The following is a 21,890-nucleotide window of genomic DNA, read 5'->3' on the forward strand; positions in this document are numbered from 1 at the left end:
AATTACAATAATTCACAATGATAAGGTTTGTTTGTGTCAATTAATCCAGTAAGCGATGGGTTTCCAACTGGCAAATTCATTCATTTATACAGTAGACGCTTCTCCTGACAAACAGAGTTGGCTTCTTCTTCACATTGCCTGTCATCCATTAGATATACACATATTGACTACTGAAGTATGGCCATTACCACACTGTTAAAACAAACTCAGGTCATAACTCAAACCTGCACATAAACACAATGATGAATACTACAAATGGTATATTCACCACAAACACTTTAGATACAGCATTTATTACAGACAGCTTTTAGTGCACAAATCTGGCAATGTACAATACAATGGTAAATAAGACCAAAAAGCAATGTTTGGGCCAGTGGGAAAAAAAACGAGATTAGGAGGCTACACAAATAATTATATCCCAACAGAGGTTATACATACACTACCGCTCAAAAGTTTGGGGCCACTTAGAAATGTCCTGCTTTTTTTAAAGAAAAAGCACATTTTTTGTCCATTAAAATAACATCAAATTGATCATAAATACAATGTAGACATTGTCAATGTTGTAAATGACTATTATAGCTGGAAATGGCTGATTTGTAATGGAATATCTACAGAGGCCCATTATCAGCAACCATCACTCCTGTGTTCCAATGGCACGTTGTGTTAACTAATTCAAGTGCATAATTTATCAAGAGGACATGTACATTAGAGTGTCTAGTTTGAGAAACAGACACCTCACAAGTCCTCAACTGGCAGCTTCATTAAATGGTACCCGAATAACACCAGTCTCAAAGTCAACAGTGAAGAGGCGACTCTGGGATGCTTTCCTTTTTATTGACCAGTCTGAGGTATGGCTTTTTCTTTGCAACTCTGCCTAGAAGGCTAACATCCCGGTGTCGCCTCTTCACTGTTGACATTGAGACTGGTGTTTTGAGGGTACCATTTAATGAAGCTGCCAGTTGAGGACTTGTAAGGTGTCTGTTTCTCAAACTAGACACTCTAATGTACTTGTCCTCTTGCTCAGTTGTGCACTGGGGCATCCCACTCCTCTTTCTATTCTGGTTAGAGCCAGTTTGTGCTGTTCTGTGAAGGGAGTAGTACACAGCGTTGTACAAGATCTTTAGTTTCTTGGCAATTTTTCGCATGGAATAGCCTTCATATCTCAGAACAAGAATAGACTGATGAGTTTCAGAAGAAAGTTTTGTTTCTAGACATTTTGGGCTTGTAATAGAACACACAAATGCTGATGCTCCAGATACTCAACTAGTCTAAAGAAGGCCTGTTTTATTGCTTCTTTACCAGAACAACAGTTTTCAGCTGTGCTAACATAATTGTAAAAAGGGTTTTCTAATGATCAATTAGCCTTTTAAAATGATAAACTTGGATTAGCTAATACAACTTGCCATTGGAACACAGGAGTGATGGTTTCTGATAGTGGGCCTCTGTACGCCTATGTAGATTTTCCATAAAGAATCTGCTGTTTCCAGCCACAATAGTCATTTACAACATTAACAAGGTCTATACTGTATTTCTGATCAATTTGATGTTATTTCAAATGGACGAAAAAAAGTGCTTTTCCTTCAAAAACAAGGACATTTCTAAGTCAACCCAAACTTCTGAACGGTGGTGTAAATCATATTTTTGGCAGTGTAAAAGTAACCAATTATCAATGATGTCATGTCACAAACGGAACACAGGATTACTATCTGCAGGTAAAAAATAAACACGTTTGTGGGAGAAAACAAACATTCATCTTCATGAAGTACTGTCCATAAATATTGCCAATGCTCTGGTTATTAAATATACACATTCATGAAAGAGTGAAACAAAAGACATTGAAGAAAGAACATAACTCTGCATCACTGAACCAGCTCTCCATAGGGCTTCATCATTATTTGTACTGCCTCACAATAAGCCAATACGAATACATTATTTGAGGACAAGCGGTGTTACAATAATAGGTTCTGTTGTCTTCAGTGTGAGCTTGGGTGGATAATACCCAGTACAAACGATGCCAGTACAACAGAGCATAAAACATCCTCAATAAATAGTCACTTGATATGAAATAGTTCTACCAAGTCATTTGGTATATTTCATAGTTTTCCAATGTGGGAGTGCAGTGGAGATTGACAGTTTGGAATGCATTTGCTCTTTCATTGCGAAGGCACATGAGCCAGCTGCAGGTTGGGTCTTTCTGGGCTACCGCCATCTTCGTCTTGGTCCACATCTGAGCTGTGCTCATCAGAGCTCTCAGTCTCAGAACAGTCATGGGGCACATTCTCATATGCCTCCTCGTCCATTAGCTCTTCTTTTACGCTGAGAAGAAAAGTCATGATGAGGAAAAAAAGATACTTATGGTGACTTCTGAAACTGAGAACCGTTTCTCCTTTACCAGATCTAGTTTTAAAATGGTGATGAAACACTCACAGGGGGTGCATAGGGTACTGCTCTTCACTGCTGTCACTGTAGGATCCATTCCCATACCAGAGAGTTGCATTCATCTCTTCCTGCTGGAACATATAGGGCAGAGAGCTCAGAGAATGAGCGCCTATGAAAGCTGGGTTGAATGGAGATATACTACTATCTAGCCATTCAGCCTGAAAAGATACACGCCATAGGTTTATAGCATAATGACACAAATAAAGGTTTAGCACTCAATTAAAGCAATCTGAAGAGTATTGCGTGTACTTACCTTAGGAGTAAGGAAAGCTGAGCTGTGACCATGGCCAGTGTTCTCTCTTCTGAAAGATCTGCAGTTACACATAAACACACTTTATTTTATTTAACAAAAACACTGACTGGGAAGTAGAGGAAAAACATAATATCCTCACAGGACATTGTTATATTAATTACGTGGTTTCTACAAGTACAACACCAACAGAAATGCAGGTTTAACATGTTAAGAAACAGAGACATACAGGGAGCTATACTGAAGAGACCGAGCATGTTAAATGTACCCTTCACCAGCAGGCTTCTGGGGCCTTCTCCTCTGGAACTCCATCTCATCAACTGTCCACACAGCTCCTTTTACATTCTCCACTCGCACAAAACACTTGTGGAGGCTGAGGTTGTGTCTCACTGCATTCTGCAGAGTCACGAAGAAGAACATATAGTATTAAAAACACACACAGCTTCAACGTAAGGACAAGAACATTCTTCCATAAGAGTTGTTCTAATACCATTAAACATTTCTAAAGACTCATGAATATGGCATACAGTGGAGGCTGCTGAGGGGAGGACAGCTCATAATAATGGCTGTCATGGAGTCAATGGAGTGGTATCAACCACATGGAAATCACATCTTTGATGCGTTTGATACCATTTCATTGACCGCATTCCAGCCATTCTTATGAGTCATCCTCCCTTCAGCAGCCTCAACTGATGGCATAGCAACTAAACATAGCACAAGGATATTCTTATACATGTAAATAACCCCATAAATTGGCATAGCCAAATACCTTCCATGTTGCTGCATTGCGTCTGAAATATGCAAATGTTTGTGTGAACCAATTGTAGATTTCATTTAGTGTCAGCTGCTTATAGGGTGATTCAAATATTGCCTAAATTATGCAAACACAAAGAAAGACAATTAGCAAATGATAATCATCACTACATACGGTATTTGAGGAACAAAACAACTGGTATAGCTAACATTTAGTCAGAGGGTAAACCAGGGTGAAATAAAATACACGGATTCCTTACCTGTCTTATTAGGGCTGCATATGTAAATGGTGGTCTAACTTCCGTACTGATGTAGAACTCTTTATTCTGAACAATATCTGTTAAAAGGAATTAGAAACGTATTTGAATAAAATCAATACTTAAAGCCAAACAAATAGATAAACCATTAAAGGCATAACAGTAGTTCAAAGAATATGTAGCCCACCACCCTCATTAGATTCAGCATCCCACTGCTAACTCACCTTGGTTCATGTTCTTGCTGTACTTGTCTGAGTACCGTCTCCTCCCAGGGCTCACAGTGAGCAGGGTGTTGGGAGTGATGATAGAGGAGGTTGGGGGAGGTGTCAGGGGTGTGGAAGGAGCAGTGGCACTTTGAGACAAGCTCATGGGAGGAAGCACCTTGGGAAATGTCACCTGGGAGAAGGCAACGTTGGGCATAAGATCCACCTGAAAAATCAAAAGCAATGATTCATTTAAACTCAGTACAGAGAACACAGCTGTAGGGAATGCAAAATTGAAAGTGATTATTCTACCATTGTGGCTAATACTTGTCTGACTGTTGGTAACCTGATTTGAATTAAATATATGGCCACTAATACTCCACAGACTTACTGTTGGTGTTGCTGGTTTTGACATTTGCTCAGAGGATTTGAGGTGAGACATCATGGCTTGCAGACGCTCTCTGTCTTTTTTCAACTGCATTGGGAAGATATAAAAAAAAGATGTAATGTAAAGTCGATCCTGTACAATGAATGGCCTTTATTTAAGCAAACGTCAACTGTACCTGCAGTTCTAGCTGCTGAACAACCTGCATCTGCACTCGACACTGTGCTGTACTCTTGTCATCCAGTGTATGTTCACCGTTCAAATGTCTGGGAGAAAAACACATTCCCATGACAAGTCAAGATAACATTCAGAATGGGAAAGGGGGATACCTAGTCAGTTGAATACATTCAACTGAAATGTGTCTTCCACATTTATCCCAACCCCTTTGAATCAGAGAGGTGCGGAGAGCTGCCTTAATCAAAACCACTACAACGCAGTATTGTTATTACATTAGGAGACTGACTTTAAATTTGTCTCTCTGACAAAATTAATAGAGGAGGAGAAACTCACTTGAGAAAAGCCTGAAAGTCTCCAAAGACCGCCTCACAGCCAGACCATTTGCACATGCCGTGTCCATAGAGAGGGTGAGTGTTTTGTGAGTGATCATCCACAGGACCACTGCAGAGAGACACATCTTTAATGTTACCCTTCAGGAAGAGGTTGGTCAGATGATAATTAATAAACACTGTTCTAGAATGGCTAATCACCTGTCTTTCTTCTTTAGGGGCTGTGATTTATGATTCCCATTAGTGGTGGACTGCTGGCTGTGGAGCAGGTTCTTCTGAAAAGTGGCTGGATACTCACCACCAGAGGGCAGGCTTGTACTATACTCACACCCTTTCACTAAACCTCAGAGAAATACACAAGTACATATCATATTAATTCATTCAGCCGAATAAATTAAATATCTTAGCCCAACAACAACAACAACAACAAGTATAGCAGCAAGCAGCCATGGTGGAAGAGAACAACAACAACAAGCTAAGAATAGATTAAAGGTAGGGGCTTGGTGGTAGACACTTACCCTGAGCTGTAGAGGGGCTCATGGAGGGCAGGACAGACAGGAGACCCTGTCTCTGGAGGCTGAGGAGGTGCTGCTGTTGGACTTGCAAGAACTGCTGCTGGATGACCATGTGCTGGGCTGTTAGCTGCTGTGATGGGGGGGGGGGGGTCGATACAGTTACATATCGAGATATTGTCAACGATACAACGTATCGTCAAATTATATCGCAATATTATTTTGCGCTAGTTGGCTGTACCTGCATCAACACTACAGTATTTTCCCCATCTTTTTAAATTGGGAGCCAATTTGTTTTCAGCCCTTTTATTTACATGACTGATCAACACTCGTTCTCATGTCTCTCTCTTCCCCTTCTGCAGCACAAATATGGTGAGCAATATGTTTGGACCATGGAATGGTAATTTAATCACAGTATTAAATCGCAAATCACAGTATTGAATCGCAATACATATCGTATCGGCACCCAAGTATCGTGATAATAACTTATCATGAGGTCCCTGGCAATTCCCAGTCTCAAAGAATATACTATAATAATAATAATAATAATAATAATAATAATAATATATGGATTTGATATAGTGCCTTGGAACATTTGGTTGAAGGCAAAATACAGACATTTGACAAAAAATATGTAGGCCGGCCTACCTCTTGCTCTGACTTCTCAGCATGCTTCTGCTGTAGGAGCTGGGCGTTGAACTGGTCCTGCTGTTTCTGGCAGAGATCCTGTATGTGTTGCTGTAGAAGAAATGTCGAGTTAATGGAAGATCATGAGGAAATACAGCTCTCACTTTCAAGCCATCAGTATCTTACGAGGATCCTCATGGGAAAAAAATAAATAGGTGACAATACAGAGAAACAAAACTAAAAAGTGCTGCTGATAATATTACAATTAAAGAATGACACAATAAAGCATCTAAATGCAGATTGAGACAGTGTGGTAGAATTATGTGATTACCTGGTGTAACATGAGTGCTTTCTGCTGCTGGAGCAGGGCCTGGATCTGCTGTGGGTTGAGGACCTGCTGCAGTGTCTGCTGAAGAGTCTCCACCGGAGGTGTCATCATAGACACCGAGACTGGAACCTGCCAACAACACAAGTTGAGCACAGATTAGACCTAGTCTAGCCTGAAAATAACAGACAAATAATGCCAACAACACCATTAAAAAGTGTTTTTGGAAGACCCAAAAAAATATAGAAACAGCCTCCACTAGGCATCCAGCAATTACCTCTCCCTCTCCGCCTTACACTCACAGCTCTGGGGATGTTTACAGTAAACATAAACAGAATAATTAAAGCTGAATCGATATATAAATAATGAATACAAAGCCAGGGATGCAGGGCAAGTTTTGCAAAAACAGAACTCTGCATTGCATTTTAATTTAGGTCTGAACCACAAACAAACAGTTCCCACTAAGACTGGCTCTGTTTTGGATCCAGTAAACAAACTGCTGGAGGATGTCACAGAGGCTCTAGGCTAACAATAACAGTGGATGGATTGCAGTGGAGAACGCCCTTTCCCACACTGACTAAACGTGCACTGGCACAGGTGCTCAGTGTTCACTAAGGTCCTTATAGACCTATACTATATATGAGACCTATGGCTTTACATAACTTAAAGCAGAAGGTAAAATAATTGCATCAGCTGGACTTGAACTTAAACATCTGCATTACAGAAAAAAACCTTAAGGGAACCAGATAGTCGCTGTATATATGGCATGGAAATGGGCAATCTTCTTTTGTGTGCACACCATCAACAAAACAAAAGCCTGCGCCTAACCTAATCCTTGTTTCCATGACGGCAGGGCAGACAAGTCCAAACATCTTTTGTTATTGTCGATGACAAACATCTTTTGTTATTGTTATTGTCGAGGACAGAAACCCACATACCCATGAAGGACAGTATAAACACTGGGCTAGTCTTCATATTGAGGTCTGCATTCTAAGACTACTGTTGCCAAGCACAAGATACATGCCTTTCTGAAACCCTGAAAATATGATCATACTTTTCATACAACAGACCCTTATACTTAATCTTTCTCTGAGCTGAGATGTAACAAACCGTAAGTAACCAAAGGCAACAACCAACACACCCAAACCCCAACCTACAATGCACAAATGGAATATAAACTACAACACCAGAGTAGGGAAAATTCCTCGAAAGAGGCAATAAAGAGCCAAGGAAATGTTTATATGATTTAAGCAAATAACCTCGGATTACATGGCACAATTACATTATAAATATGTTAGGTCACTGAGTAGTAGTAACACATGCACAATCATTCTGACTAACACAGTCACAATTACTAGCTAGGTCATTAGTTAGCAACATATATAAGTGACGAACAGTGTTGCATTTTAACATTTAATATAGCCGTTTCCACCAAGCAAATTCAACCAATGTACATACCAGTAAACAAAGAAACAAGTATTATCTTTCTAAATGTAGAAATAGGCTAGTTGCTGAAATGACAATCAAGCAGACAAACCTGATCAAGTCCATTTACAGTGATTGTCTTTGGCAGTCAGAGAGACGCAGGATGGAAAGAGACCGAGAGAAGCAAGCCGTGCACAACGTTAGGCTGTCTGGCAATCTGACAGAGTGCTTGTGTGCATAAACAAAACTAGCCAATAACAAAGATCCTTCCTCCTTCACCAATCACAAAGTGCCTCTGCAGTCTATCGGCACTGCCGTTGGCTCAGAGCTCAGTTTAGCTAGCTTACCCACCATACAAACAAAGAAATATGCTAAATGTGCTAATTTGAGAACACACATCCTTTAGTCTGGAAAGTAAGCATCTGCCACACGTTATAAAATAAGTTTGGTAACCTGGTTTTGCTGCTGGCTGTCAGCCCCGGAACCCTCTGGAGTTGGAGTCTGAGTGCTCAGCCAATCGTCCCTTTCAGCACTGTCCCCATTCTCTGTCTGATTGGCTGGACTGGTGCAGGTTGTCTGCTCTGACCCAGACTCATGCATCTGGACTCACTGACCTGAGAAAAGAACAAGAACACCAGAGCTCTAAAATCAGAAGCTGGATATAGGATGAAAAATGGGCTACTTCATGTAAATTCACAATGTCTCTCCACAACACTGATTTTATGCTACATTTATTTTGAACAATTCCATATGCACATGGTACAATTTCTTACTGATCTCATCCAAGAAACATTCACTAAGGTTGCAGATGAGCAGAGAGAGACAAGGTTACAAGACAACAGTTTCCCTCTTGCCAAGATAAACCATCTACCCTACCAGAAGGAGTAGGAGATATTTGTTAAGTAGCTGATTGCTACCATGGCTACGGTAAATAAAGGGGCCATGGGTTGGTGTTTATGAGCAAACAAGTTGTCCTTCTGGAGCAATTTAACATTAACCAGGAGGTGCGATAAACATATCTGGCAGGTAGCACAATACTGCATTAAAGGGAGGGCCATGTGTATACAGCTGGGGGAGTGTTCGATACAATAGCAACACAGCAAACATAAACACCAACAGACAATCTGAAGACAAACAAGCTCTTAGAACTGGGAAGATTCAAATATCCACAACTGCTAAAAACTGAGATACATTTGCTGAATATATTTAGGCTTGTCTACATACACTACTACATGACCAGAAGTATGTGGAAGATTTCTGTTTGGCCCCCGCTTTGTGCACGGAGACATTGTCATGCTTAAACAGGAAAGGGACTTCCCCAAACTGTTACCACAAAGTTGGAAGCACGGAATTGTCTATAATTTCATTGTATGCTGTAGCATTATGATATCCCTTCACTGGAACTAAGGGGCCTAACCCGAACTATGAAAAACAGCCTCAGGCCATTATTCCTCCTCCACCAAACTTTACAGTTGGCACTATGCATTGGGGCAGGTAGCGTTCTCCTGCCATCCACCAAACCCGGACTCGTCTGTCGGACTGCCAGATGGTGAAGTGCGATTTATTACTTCAGGGAATGCGTTTCCGCTGCTCCAGAGTCCAATGGTGGCGAGCTTTACACTACTTCAGGCGACGCTTGGCATTGTGCATGGTGATCTTAGGTTTGTGTGCAGCTGCTCAGCCATGTAAACCCATTTCATGAAGCTTCCAACAAACAGTTATTGTGCTGACGTGGCTTGACATGATTATTTTTTACACGCTATGCGCTTCAGCACTTGGTGGTTCCGTTCTGTGAGCTTGTATAGCCTACCACTAGTTGGTTGAGCCGTTGTTGCTCTTAGAGGTTTCCACTTCACAACAACAGGACTTACAGTTGACCGGGGCAGCTCTAGCTGGGCAGAAATTTGACAAACTGACTTGTTGGATAGGTGGCATCCTATGACGGTGCCACATTGAAAGTCACTGAACTCCTCATAAGGCCATTCCATTGCCAATGTTTGTCTATGGGGATTGCATGGCTGTGTGCTCGGTTTTATACACCCGTCAGCAATGGGTGTGACTGAAATAGCCGATTCCACTAATTTGAAGGGGTGTCCACATACTTTTGTATATATAGTGTACTTCTGAATAAAACTGAAACATAGGCTACCCAACTGTAAGATGCATTATAAACTAAGATGCATTATAAACTGGGTGGTTCCAGCCTTGAATGCTGATTGGCTGACAGCCGTGGTCTATCAGACCATATACCCAAGTCTAAGAGCTGTGTCCATCGTGCATAAGAACAGCCCTTAGCCGTGGTATATTGGCCATATATACCACACCCCTCCTGCCTTGATGCTTAATTATACCATGGCATTGTTTAATACTCCATTGCACGGTAGAATTCAAATGACTACAGTTCATTTTTAACGTTTTATTTGAGCTGCTATTGAAAGCAAAAGTCGAACTGAAAACAGTATTGGTATCGTTGAATTAGATGTTCATAATAGCAAGCTATGATTTATAGTTTGGTTAGCTAAACTAGCAAATCTGTTTGGCTACCACAGAAACGACTGTAGCTATCTAATAAACTTGCTAGCTACTTCAGTGGATGTTGAACACATTTCTACTGGCAAATGAACACATTTCTATTGGCAAATGTGTTCAATTGTAGCCATGGTATAAAATGGATAATCAACTGGGCTCTATGCGTTCTCTGAAAAATAATGCAACTCCGTGAAAGGTCAGACCCACTCCGCCAGCGCGTCGTACATGGATTGGAACACACCTAAGTCGTTCATTGTTTTCCATAGAACGGATAGCCCCTCATTGACTATCCCCACGTATTGGATTGTGTATTAATTCGGACTTCTGTACCTATTCGTCTTTTCATTCCACAGCAAGGCTGATTTCTGATTATTTTAGGCAACGGCAGCCATGGGTGTATTTGCGCACAAGTGTTTCATCCTGTTGTGCCCGTCAGCATACCCGATCTGTCGGATCCAGTAAGTTACTGCTAGCACAGCAGACAGCAACACAAACTAGGTTTTTTAGGGTAGACGTGAATCCTCTGAATACCTACTTCAACTTTCAGTACAGACAACATATGCCTAGATACACCAATGAAACAATGCATTTCAACCCTGATTCCTAGATGCAGCCCACCATAGTTCTATAATACAGATTAATGAGAGAAATAAAGAACACTAGCTATAGAAATGTCAAATTATAACAATCACAAACGAGAATGGGTTCTAGCCAAAATATCCAAACAACTAACCTGCACGTCTTTACAATACACTATCCTGACCTTGGCAGAAAAGGCACAGCGCTGTAGCTGTTCAGCTGAGTTCAATGAGTTCAAGGCAGTAGCGAAAAATGTGTGTGTGTGTAGCCTATGTGCACTGTGCACACATGAACAGGTGCTCTGTTTTAACATGCCTGTTTGCATAAACACAAACACTCGGCAAATAGAACAGGGGCAAACCATATCACAAGGAATATCTACATTCTGTTCATTTTATTGAATGCACATTGCACTGTCTAATGTTCAGCTCTTTTTTTACTTTTTGGGGATCAACATTTTCCCTCGATTTCCTTTGGGAGGCTAAACTTTTTTAATGACAACTATCATTCAGAGTTACAAACAAAAGGCGTTGTGTGACTGCACCAAGGCATTGGCCATTGTTCCCAAACTGGCGGCACGCGGGTGGTTTTATTTTGCAATAAAACATTTATATAAAAAAAAAATGTGTGGAATTTTCATGGTTGGACATAAAATACTGCAAAAACACCAGGAAATCAGCTCCAAGTGATATTCATTTAACAAATCCGTTCAAGTATTCCCACGTTCCCAAGTATTCCCACGTTCCCAAGACACGTGGTCGAATACAAATGTAAGCAAGCTTTGAAATGGTTTTACTCAAACATATCTTGCGGTCAATTTTCAGTCTATAAGTTATTTTGAATTATGTTTCTAGTTGATGATCCCTGCATTAGGCTATCTTTACAAAGTGAAATGTATTCACCATTCACTTGCATGCTAAGTTTACCACTCTGGGGAACAATTACGGGACAATGCAAATAGAAACAAGCTAATGTGAAATTCAACAGATGGTATTCAGTTAACATTTGCATAGCTGGCCCACAGTAAGTTTTGATTAATTGCCATTTTCATAAACCATGCAGGTGGATGATGCTAGACTATATCATCTTTGTTTCCGTGGAAGAGACAAGGATAGTGATTCTCTACCAGGATCCCTTAAAAAATGATTGACACAAAGCCAACACACTCCATCTAAACTCTATTATAGATTAGCTTGAGCAGCAGTGTAAGATTAAGCATAGGTTGTGTCAGCCAGGTTGACTGGTCCCTAAATTATCATAATATGCTGTAGGCCTACATCATCTATCCTGAAAAAAATACATTGCCACCCTTACGGAAACCATGCAACAAACACACATGCAAAACAGCCTGGGGTGAGTTAAGAATAAAGGGAACACTAAAATAACACATCCTAGATCTGAATGAATGAAATATTCTTATTAAATACTTTTTTCTTTACATAGTTGAATGTGCTGACAACAAAATCACATACATTTGATTTCCATTGATAATTTTTATCAACCCATGGAGGTCTGGATTTGGAGTCACACTCAAAATGAACGTGGAAAACCACACTACAGGCTGATCCAACTTTGATGTAATGTCCTTAAAACAAGTCACAATGAGGCTCAGTAGTGTGTGTGGCCTCCACGTGCCTGTATGACCTTCCTACAATGCCTGGGCGTGGCGGATGGTCTCCTCCCAGACCTGGACTAAAGCATCCGCCAACTCCTGGACAGTCTGTGGTGCAATGTGGCGTTGGTGGATGGAGCGAAACATGATGTCCCAGATGTGCCCAATTGGATTCAGGTCTGGGGAACGGGCGGGCCAGTCCATAGCATCAATGCCTTCCTCTTGCAGGAACTGCTGACACACTCCAGCCACATGAGGTCTAGCATTGTCTTGCATTAGGAGGAACCCAGGGCCAACCGCACCAGCATATGGTCTCACAAGGGGTCTGAGGATCTCATCTCGGTACCTAATGGCAGTCAGGCTACCTCTGGCGAGCACATGGAGGGCTGTGCGGCCCCCCAAAGAAATGCCACCCCACACCATGACTGACCCACCGCCAAACCGGTTATGCTGGAGGATGTTGCAGGCAGCAGAACGTTCTCCACGGCGTCTCCAGACTGTCACGTGCTCAGTGTGAACCTGCTTTCATCTGTGAAGAGCACAGGGCGCCAGTGGCGAATTTGCCAATCTTGGTGTTCTCTGGCAAATGCCAAAACGTCCTGCACGGTGTTGGGCTGTAAGCACAACCCCCACCTGTGGACGTCGGGCCCTCATACCACCCTCATGGAGCCTGTTTCTGACCGTTTGAGCAGACACATGCACATTTGTGGCCTGCTGGAGGTCATTTTGCAGGGCTCTGGCAGTGCTCCTCCTGCTCCTCTTTGCACAAAGGCGGAGGTAGCGGTCCTGCTGCTGGGTTGTTGCCCTCCTACGGCCTCCACGTCTCCTGATGTACTGGCCTGTCTCCTGGTAGCGCCTCCATGCTCTGGACACTACGCTGACAGACACAGCAAACCTTCTTGCCACAGCTCGCATTGATATTTGCCATCCTGGATGAGCTGCACTACCTGAGCCACTTGTGTGGGTTGTAGACTATGTCTCATGCTACCACTAGACTGAAAGAACCGCCAGCATTCAAAAGTGACCAAAACATCAGCCAGGAAGCATAGGAACTGAGAAGTGGTCTGTGGTCGCCACCTGCAGAACCACTCCTTTATTGGGGGTGTCTTGCTAATTGCCTATAATTTCCACCTGTTGTCTATTCCATTTGCACAACAGCATGTGAAATGTATTGTCAATCAGTGTTGCTTCCTAAGTGGACAGATTGATTTCACAGAAGTGTGATTGACTTGGAGTTACATTGTGTTGTTTAAGTGTTCCCTTTATTTTTTTGAGCAGTGTATAATGTTAAAGGGATAGTTCACCCAAATCACATAATGGTTCCCTTACCCTGTGAGCAGTCTATGGACAAGGTATGACAGCATTTATTTAGCCAAGATAGTCCACTCAGTAACAATTGCCACTATTTTCCAGGGAGTCCTGGGTTCCATAGAATCAATAAAAACATATACAGCATACCCATTGGCATACATATAAAATCCCAGCATACATCATATGCAGCAGCATACAAAACCTCACTTGAATTACAGCTATACAGTGGGACAAAAAAGTATTTAGTCAGCCACCAATTGTGCAAGTTCTCCCACTTAAAAAGATGAGAGGCCTGTAATTTTCATCATATCATCACTTCAACTATGACAGACAAAATGAGAAAAAAATCCAGAAAAATCACATTGAAGGATTTTTAATGAATTTAATTGCAAATTATGGTGGAAAATAAGTATTTGGTCAATAACAAAAGTTTATCTCAATACTTTGTTATATACCCTTTGTTGGCAATGACAGAGGTCAAACGTTTTCTGTAAGTCTTCACAAGGTTTTCACACACTGTTGCTGGTATTTTGGCCCATTCCTCCATGCAGATCTCCTCTAGAGCAGTGATGTTTTGGGGCTGTTGCTGGGCAACACGGACTTTCAACTCCCTCCAAAGATGTTCTATGGGGTTGAGATCTGGAGACTGGCTAGGACCTTGAAATGCTTCTTACGAAGCCACTCCTTCATTGCCCGGGCGGTGTGTTTGGGATCCTTGTCATGCTGAAAGACCCAGCCATGTTTCATCTTCAATGCCCTTGCTGATGGAAGGAGGTTTTCACTCAAAATCTCATGATACATGGCCCCATTCATTCTTTCCTTTACACGGATCAGTCGTCCTGGTCCCTTTGCAGAAAAACAGCCCCAAAGCATGATGTTTCCACCCCCATGCTTCACAGTAGGTATGGTGTTCTTTGGATGCAACTCAGCATTATTTGTCCTCCAAACACGACGAGTTGAGTTTTTACCAAAAAGTTATATTTTGGTTTCATCTTACCATATGACATTCTCCCAATCTTCTTCCGGATCATCCAAATGCTCTCTAGCAAACGTCAGACGGGCCTGGACATGTACTGGCTTAAGCAGGGGGACACGTCTGGCATTGTAGGATGAGTCCCTGGAGGCGTAGTGTGTTACTGATGGTAGGCTTTGTTACTTTGGTCCCAGCTCCCTGCAGGTCATTCACTAGGTCCCCCCGTGTGGTTCTGGGATTTTTGCTCACCGTTCTTGTGATCATTTTGACCCCACGGGGTGAGATCTTGCGTGGAGCCCCAAGATCGAGGGAGATTATCAGTGGTCTTCCATTTCCTAATAATTGTATGTCTTCCATTTCCTAATAATTGCTCCCACAGTTGATTTCTTCAAACCAAGCTGCTTACCTATTGCAGATTCAGTCTTCCCAGCCTGGTGCAGGTCTACAATTTTGTTTCTGGTGTCATTTGACAGCTCTTTGGTCTTGGCCATAGTGGAGTTTGGAGTGTGACTGTTTGAGGTGGAGGACAGAGGAGCCTCTTAAAGAAGAAGTTACAGGTCTGTGAGAGCCAGAAATCTTGCTTGTTTGTAGGTGACCAAATACTTATTTTCCACCATAATTCATAAATTATGGTAATAATAAAATTCATAAATTCTACAATGTGCTTTTCTGGAGAAAAAAAATCTCATTTTGTCTGTCATAGTTGAAGTGTACCTACGATGAAAATTACAGGCCTCTCTCATCTTTTTAAGTGGGAGAACTTGCACAATTGGTTGCTGACTAAATACTTTTTTGCCCCACTGTATGTACTGCTCTTTTGAAGGCGGACATGGAAGCTAGCTGTCATGTGGATAAGTCCAGCTTGTTCCTGAGCAATGGGCCAAAGACCTGCAGACTGCCTTGAAATGCCATGTTTTAAACTGATGGTTGTGCCAGTAGTTGCAGGTCCCATTGGTCATATGCTTTGACTGCTGCTCCAGAGGATGGGTGGAGACTCCCACCTGAATAGGTCTGACATGTATTCAGGCAGTTTGTACTGTCGCCTTGAAAACTGTCACTAGGGTATTGTAACGGATCCTGACCGTCAGTGGCTTGATTCCAGCTTTTTGCAGAAGAAACTCTGTCTTTATGTGTCCCCTCTGTCCGGTCATGTTGATGATACGCTGTAGCTGGTTAAGACATGTCTTATTGCCCTGATGTAAGGTGGAAAGACATACTGTGGCACATTAGTCCAGGTGAGTTGTTATCATGATGTGGTAAAATGTCAGGATGATATCCTTGGAGACGAAGTCCCTTGCCCTTTTTAGAGCGCCACGCCCAGACTGTAGTTTCCCTGTGACCAGGATGACATGTTCAGTCCAGTGTAGCTGTGGACCCAATTTTAACCCCAGGTACTTTATAGTGTTTACTTGTTCATAAATGTTTTGTCCATCTGTTATTGTGACACACAGGCAAAAGTATCTCAACTTTTGTGGGTTGCCAAACAGCATTGCCTTGATCATCTGAGGGTGTAGGTAGAGCTTGTTGTAAGCGAACCAAGCTGCTGCCCTCTTGATGTCATTTGACACTGACTCCTCACACTCCCTGGTGGTATTAGCGGAGTAATACAGGACTGTGTCATCTGCATATACACTACTGGTCAAAAGTCTTAGAACACCTACTCATTCAAGGGGTTTTCTTTATTTGTACTATTTTCTACATTGTATAATAAGTGAAGACATCAAACCTATGAAATAACACATATGGAATCATGTAGTAACCAAAAAAGTTTTTAAACAAATCAAAATATATTTCATATTTGAGATTCTTCAAATAGCCACCCTTTGCCTTGAAGGCAGCTTTGCACACTCTTGGCATTCTCTCAACCAGCTTAATGAGGAATTATTTTCCAACAGTCTGGCTGCTTTTCCTTCACTCTGCCGTCCGACTTATCCCAAACCATCTCAATTTGGTTGAGGTCGGGTGATTGTGGAGGCCAGGTCATCTGATGCAGCACTCCATCACTCTCCGTCTTGGTAAATAGCCCTTACACAGCCTGGAGGTGTGTTGTGTCATTGTCCTATTGAAAAAAAAATTATAGTTCCACTATGCCAAAACCAGATGGGATGGCGTATTGCTGCAGAATGCTGTGGTAGCCATGCTGGTTAAGTGTGCCTTGAATTCTAAATAAATCACAGACAGTGTCACCAGAAAAGTACCCCCACACCATAACACCTCCTCCTCCATGCTTTAAGGTAGTAAGGGAATACCCCCCTGAATTGGACAAAAATGAATGGCAAGATATTGGCATTGGACAAACCATATACACAATGTCCAATACCACCCAAAGCGGCGTTGATTCGTGCAAAGTATATGGCAAATGCCATATGGCAATTGCCAATTGTAACACTTCAAAAATCCAACAGGGGGCGAGTGCGTTCCACCGGGGTTTTTCATATTGGAAATGCAACCCAAGTCAACATCCAAAAGCAAAATTTTGAAAAAAGGATTTTTTTTTCAAAAACTTTTCACCCCTTAAAAAAGTGCTTTCTGGGCCTTTTTTCGAAATTCTTTTGATTTTTTTTGTCAATTACACATGTATAAGAACTTTATCAACATACTTTAGTCATACTTTATTATCATTTTTTTTACTTGTGCATAAGGCATATGTTTTCTCCATTTGGAATATGATTTCATAGGAAGTCAAAAGTCAAAAGTCAAAAATGTCAAAATTTTATAAAAAACTTCACACACCCTTAAAAAAAAGTGCTTTCTGGACCGTTTTTCAAAATTCTTTCGAATTTTGTGTCAATTACACACGTATAAGAACTGTATCAACATACTTTATTCGTATTTTATTATCATAATTTTTTTAATATTTTTTTTACTTGTGCATAAGGCATATGTTTTGTTCATTTGCAATATGATTTAATAGGATGTCAAAAGTCGAAAATTTGATTTTTTTTTTTAAACTTTAAAAACTAAAAAAAAGTGCTTTCTGGACCGTTTTTCGAAATTGTTTCGATTTTAAGACATTTAATCATGTGTAAGAAGTGTATGAATATACTTTTGTAAAATGTTATTATCATTTTTTTTTTTTTACTTGTGCATAAGGAATATGATTTGTCCATTTGCAATATGATTTCATAGGAAGTCAAAAGTCAATTTTTTTGGGGCCAAAATTGACTGAACTGATGAACTCGGGACGGCCGGGCAGTGATAGTTGTTCATTTCCATCACTCGTTGTGTTGATTTCATCATGTCCATTTGGTGATGTTTTTTCACTATAGAATCATATTGCAAATGCGCGTGCAACTGGTAACCGAAAAAAAAAAATGATGATTTCATTATGTCCATTTGTTTATGTTTCCTTACTTTTTCAAAGTCACTGTGCATTTGCAATATGTTTTAATGGGCAGGTACCATCACGAATTTGTCATGCTCAAAATTCAAACTATACTTTGCTCAAACTATACCTTTGTCAACTTGTATTATCATAATTTTTTTTTGTTTTACTTGTGCATAAGGCATATGTTTTGTCCATTTGCAATATGATGTCATAGGAAGTCAAAGTCAAAAGTAACGATTTTCCTCCGTGCAACTGGTGATCTGAAATGTGCAACTGGTGATCTGAAATGTGCAACTGGTGATCTGAAATGTGCAACTGGTAACCCCCCCAAAAAATTTTTGGATTTTTTTTGTTTATGTTTCCTTACTTTTTCAAAGTCACTGTGCATTTGCAATATGTTTTAATGGGCAGGTACCATCACGAATTGGTCATGCTATAAAAATCCTGCAGGAATGTGAAATTGACTGGCCCGATGAACTCGGGATGGCTTTGCAGTGATTCTGGGTCATCTCAATCGCTCGTTTGGGTTGATTTCAGAATGTCGCTTTTGGTGATGTTTTTTCACTATAGAATCATATTGCAAATGCACGTGCAACTGGTCAACCAAAAATAAAAAAAAATGTTGATTTCATTATGTCCATTTGTTTATGTTTCCTTACTTTTTCAAAGTCACTGTGCATTTGCAATATGTTTTAATGGGCAGGTACCATCACGAATTGGTCATGCTATAAAAATCCTGCAGGAATGTGAAATTGACTGGCCCGATGAACTCGGGATGGCTTTGCAGTGATTCTGGGTCATCTCAATCGCTCGTTTGGGTTGATTTCAGAATGTCGCTTTTGGTGATGTTTTTTCACTATAGAATCATATTGCAAATGCACGTGCAACTGGTCACCCAAAAATAAAAAAAATGTTGATTTCATTATGTCCATTTGTTTATGTTTCCTTACTTTTTCAAAGTCACTGTGCATTTGCAATATGTTTCAATGGGCAGGTACCATCACGAATTGGTCATGCTATAAAAATCCTGCAGGAATGTGAAATTGACTGGCCCGATGAACTCGGGATGGCTTTGCAGTGATTCTGGTTCATCTCAATCGCTCGTTAGGGTTGATTTCAGAATGTCGCTTTTGGTGATGGTACCTCACTGTTTAAACATATTGCAAATGTACAAGAGTCAAGTGGACAAGAGTCCATCAGTCAATTAGATATCATTCTGACACCAAACTGATACAAACTGACACCAAACCCACTTTTTCCAACTCGTTTAGTAGCCAACTATTACATACTTCAGAGCTGGCCCAAAATTCACAACGCCTTCGGTTCAAACCATAAAAAAAACATAAAACACGTAGTTACGTTCTAGCTGCGGGTCCATTTCTTATGTTATGTGTTGGCCTAGCTGAGGCGACCCCGAATCCCAAGTTTCGGCTTGATAGGTCATTTGGTGTCCGAGAAAAACCCTAATTGGTGCTGAAAATCCACTATTTTCCATGACTTGCTACGGGGTCCTTGAACGAGCTATCTGACAGAAACGTTGGGGTCCGTCTCTATGGGCCGAGCCGGTTTCAATGCACCTAGCCTTGCGTCTCTGAGACTTTTCTAAACGTCGTCATTTTCGTGATGGTCAAAATGAATTGAAGGTATTGCAAATGTACGAGGCTGTTTCTCGGTCCGAGAACCGTCTAGAGCCACGTAACTCACCACGCACCATCCACCGGAGGTCTAGAACAGGTTTCTAAAGTTTCGGAACTCTAGGTCTGACGGTTCTTTTTTAGCTCGAACAAAGCTAACTATTGCAGCCACTGTCTGTCTCTACGCACCCCAATACGTCCCTCCTTCCAAGTTGTGTTTTAGTGTGATTTTTTTTTCCTTTGAATTTTTTGGGGAAAAATGACTGATTTACAGTTCATGGGGGTTGCCTAATCACATATATGAAGTTTTGGACAGATCTGACTTTTTTTAACCCTTCGAAACAGCCCCTGAGACACCAATTATGGCACTTCCGGTTGGCACAGGAAGCTATAAATCAACACATATCCTCATTGGGGTATGCTGTTACAGAATCCTGAGTTTTAAGTCCTTACGTTAAGAATTGACTGATTTACACAGGGTTGAATGCACTATGTCTATCAAACTGCAGGCAGGGTATGGGTAAACACTTTTAGGGTGATTTTAACCACTTCCGGTTGGTCCAGGAAGCTTAGAATCAACACAGGTAGACCTCATAGTGGCCTGATGGACTGGTACCGAAGACAGGTTCATACGGCATTCATAACCCATATAGACTTCAGGTTGAAATTAGGGGTGCAGGCAATGTATTCCTATGGGGAGAGATGACACTGTAATCTGTGAGATCAAAAAACACTGTTTTACTGTTAAGGGTTAATGCCACACGGTCAAGGTTAGGCTTGCACAGATCGGGAGGACCTTAGGAACATTCATGTGGTGGAATTTTTCTTCTCACCTTAACCGTTCTCTCACTGTCACTCAAAAGCAAATGACATTGTGGGGCAGGCTTCATTTTGGGCCTACTTTTCTAATGGTCGTTGCGCTTAGACCGAGCGAGCTACGGTCAAGCGGGATAGCTCGTTGAACTCAGCACAGTCTGGAGACTATGGTGATGCCATTTTTTGTGTTGATTTCAGAATGCCATTTTGGTGATGGTCCCTCTCCGTTTAAACATATTGCAAATGCACAAAAGTCAACTAGCAAGTCAGTGTCCATCAGTCAATTAGATGTCATTATGACACCAAACCCACTTTTTCCTACTCATTTAGAAGCCAACTATCACATATGTCAGAGCAGTCCCATAATTCACAGCGCCTTTAGTTTAAAACATAATAAAAAGGTAAAACACATAGTTACGTTCTAGCTGCGGGTCCAGTTGGGACATTATGTGAAGGCCTATGTGAGGCGACCCCGAATCCCGAGTTTCGGCTCGATAGGTCATTTGGTGTCCGAGAAAAACCCTAATTGGTGCTGAAAATCCACTTTTTTCCATGACTTGCTACGGGGTCCTTGAACGAGCTATCGGACAGAAACGTTGGGGTCCGTCTCTATGGGCCGAGCCGGTTTCAATGCACCTAGCCTTGCGTCTCTGAGACTTTTCTAAACGTCGTCATTTTCGTAATGGTCAAAATGAATTGAAGGTATTGCAAATGTACGAGGCTGTTTCTCGGTCCGAGAACCGTCTAGAGCCACGTAACTAAAGTTTCGGAACTCTAGGTCTGACGGTTCTTTTTTAGCTCGAACAAAGCTAACTATTGCAGCCACTGTCTGTCTCTACGCACCCCAATACGTCCCTCCATCCAAGTTGTGTTTTAGTGTGATTTTTTTTTCCTTTGATTTTTTTTTTGAAAAATGACTGATTTACAGTTCATGGGGGTTGCCTAATCACACATATGACATTTTGGAAAGATCAGACTTTTTTAACCCTTCGAAACAGCCCCTGAGACACCAATTATGGCACTTCCGGTTGGCACAGGAAGCTAGCTATAAGTCACCACATATCCTCATTGGGGTATGCTTTTACATAATCCTGAGTTTTAAGTCTTTACGTTAAGAACTGAGTTATTTACGGAGGGTTTAGTATGTGTGTGTTATTTCAGAAAATCATAGAAAATCACAGAAATCTCGCAGAGCTCCGCAGCACACTTTAAAAAGATTCGTATGAACACCCTGCAACTGGATCTGTAACCGTTGAAAAAAAAAAAACGCCTATTTGTGAACATCACCAAGTTGTCATTGTTCCGTTTCTCTTAAATGACAATAGATAAATGGCTGGTTCTTTTTTTATTGACACCGGAGGCTCCTTGACTTTGACCTGAAGTGGAAAAATAATTTCTCTATTTCCATTTTGGACCTTTAATCCCA

At 41.3% G+C, this 21,890-nt stretch overlaps 1 protein-coding gene across 17 annotated transcripts in view; it reads right to left on the reverse strand.

The window, feature by feature from the left end:
• Positions 1-60: 60 nt before the first annotated feature.
• LOC139368602 (forkhead box protein P1-B-like) overlaps positions 61-21,890 on the reverse strand; it is a 31,450-nt gene continuing 9,620 nt past the window's right edge. The window contains exons 2-17 of one of the 17 annotated variants that reach the window (XR_011626980.1): positions 8,136-8,296; positions 6,264-6,389; positions 5,954-6,043; positions 5,312-5,438; positions 4,995-5,130; positions 4,798-4,905; positions 4,466-4,553; positions 4,294-4,377; positions 3,924-4,128; positions 3,703-3,779; positions 3,459-3,560; positions 2,958-3,085; positions 2,693-2,750; positions 2,428-2,510; positions 999-2,316; positions 61-734 (exon numbers count right to left, since the gene is read on the reverse strand). Coding sequence is in view for 5 of the 17 variants with exons in the window: in XM_071107663.1 (XP_070963764.1) it covers positions 2,154-2,316; positions 2,428-2,507; positions 2,693-2,750; positions 2,958-3,085; positions 3,459-3,560; positions 3,703-3,779; positions 3,924-4,128; positions 4,294-4,377; positions 4,466-4,553; positions 4,798-4,905; positions 4,995-5,136; positions 5,312-5,438; positions 5,954-6,043; positions 6,264-6,389; positions 8,136-8,282 (1,725 nt within the window). In the remaining 12 variants the exon portion in view is untranslated. Of the gene's footprint in view, positions 2,317-2,427; positions 2,511-2,692; positions 2,751-2,957; positions 3,086-3,458; positions 3,561-3,702; positions 3,780-3,923; positions 4,129-4,293; positions 4,378-4,465; positions 4,554-4,797; positions 4,906-4,994; positions 5,137-5,311; positions 5,439-5,953; positions 6,044-6,263; positions 6,390-7,794; positions 7,879-8,135; positions 8,297-21,890 lie in introns of those variants that run through there. The other 16 variants (XR_011626979.1, XR_011626982.1, XR_011626981.1 and 13 more) reach the window with 16 other exon arrangements.

This window comes from Oncorhynchus clarkii, chromosome 16 (genome assembly GCF_045791955.1).
Source record: "Oncorhynchus clarkii lewisi isolate Uvic-CL-2024 chromosome 16, UVic_Ocla_1.0, whole genome shotgun sequence".
NCBI classification, from domain to species: Eukaryota; Metazoa; Chordata; class Actinopteri; order Salmoniformes; family Salmonidae; genus Oncorhynchus; species Oncorhynchus clarkii.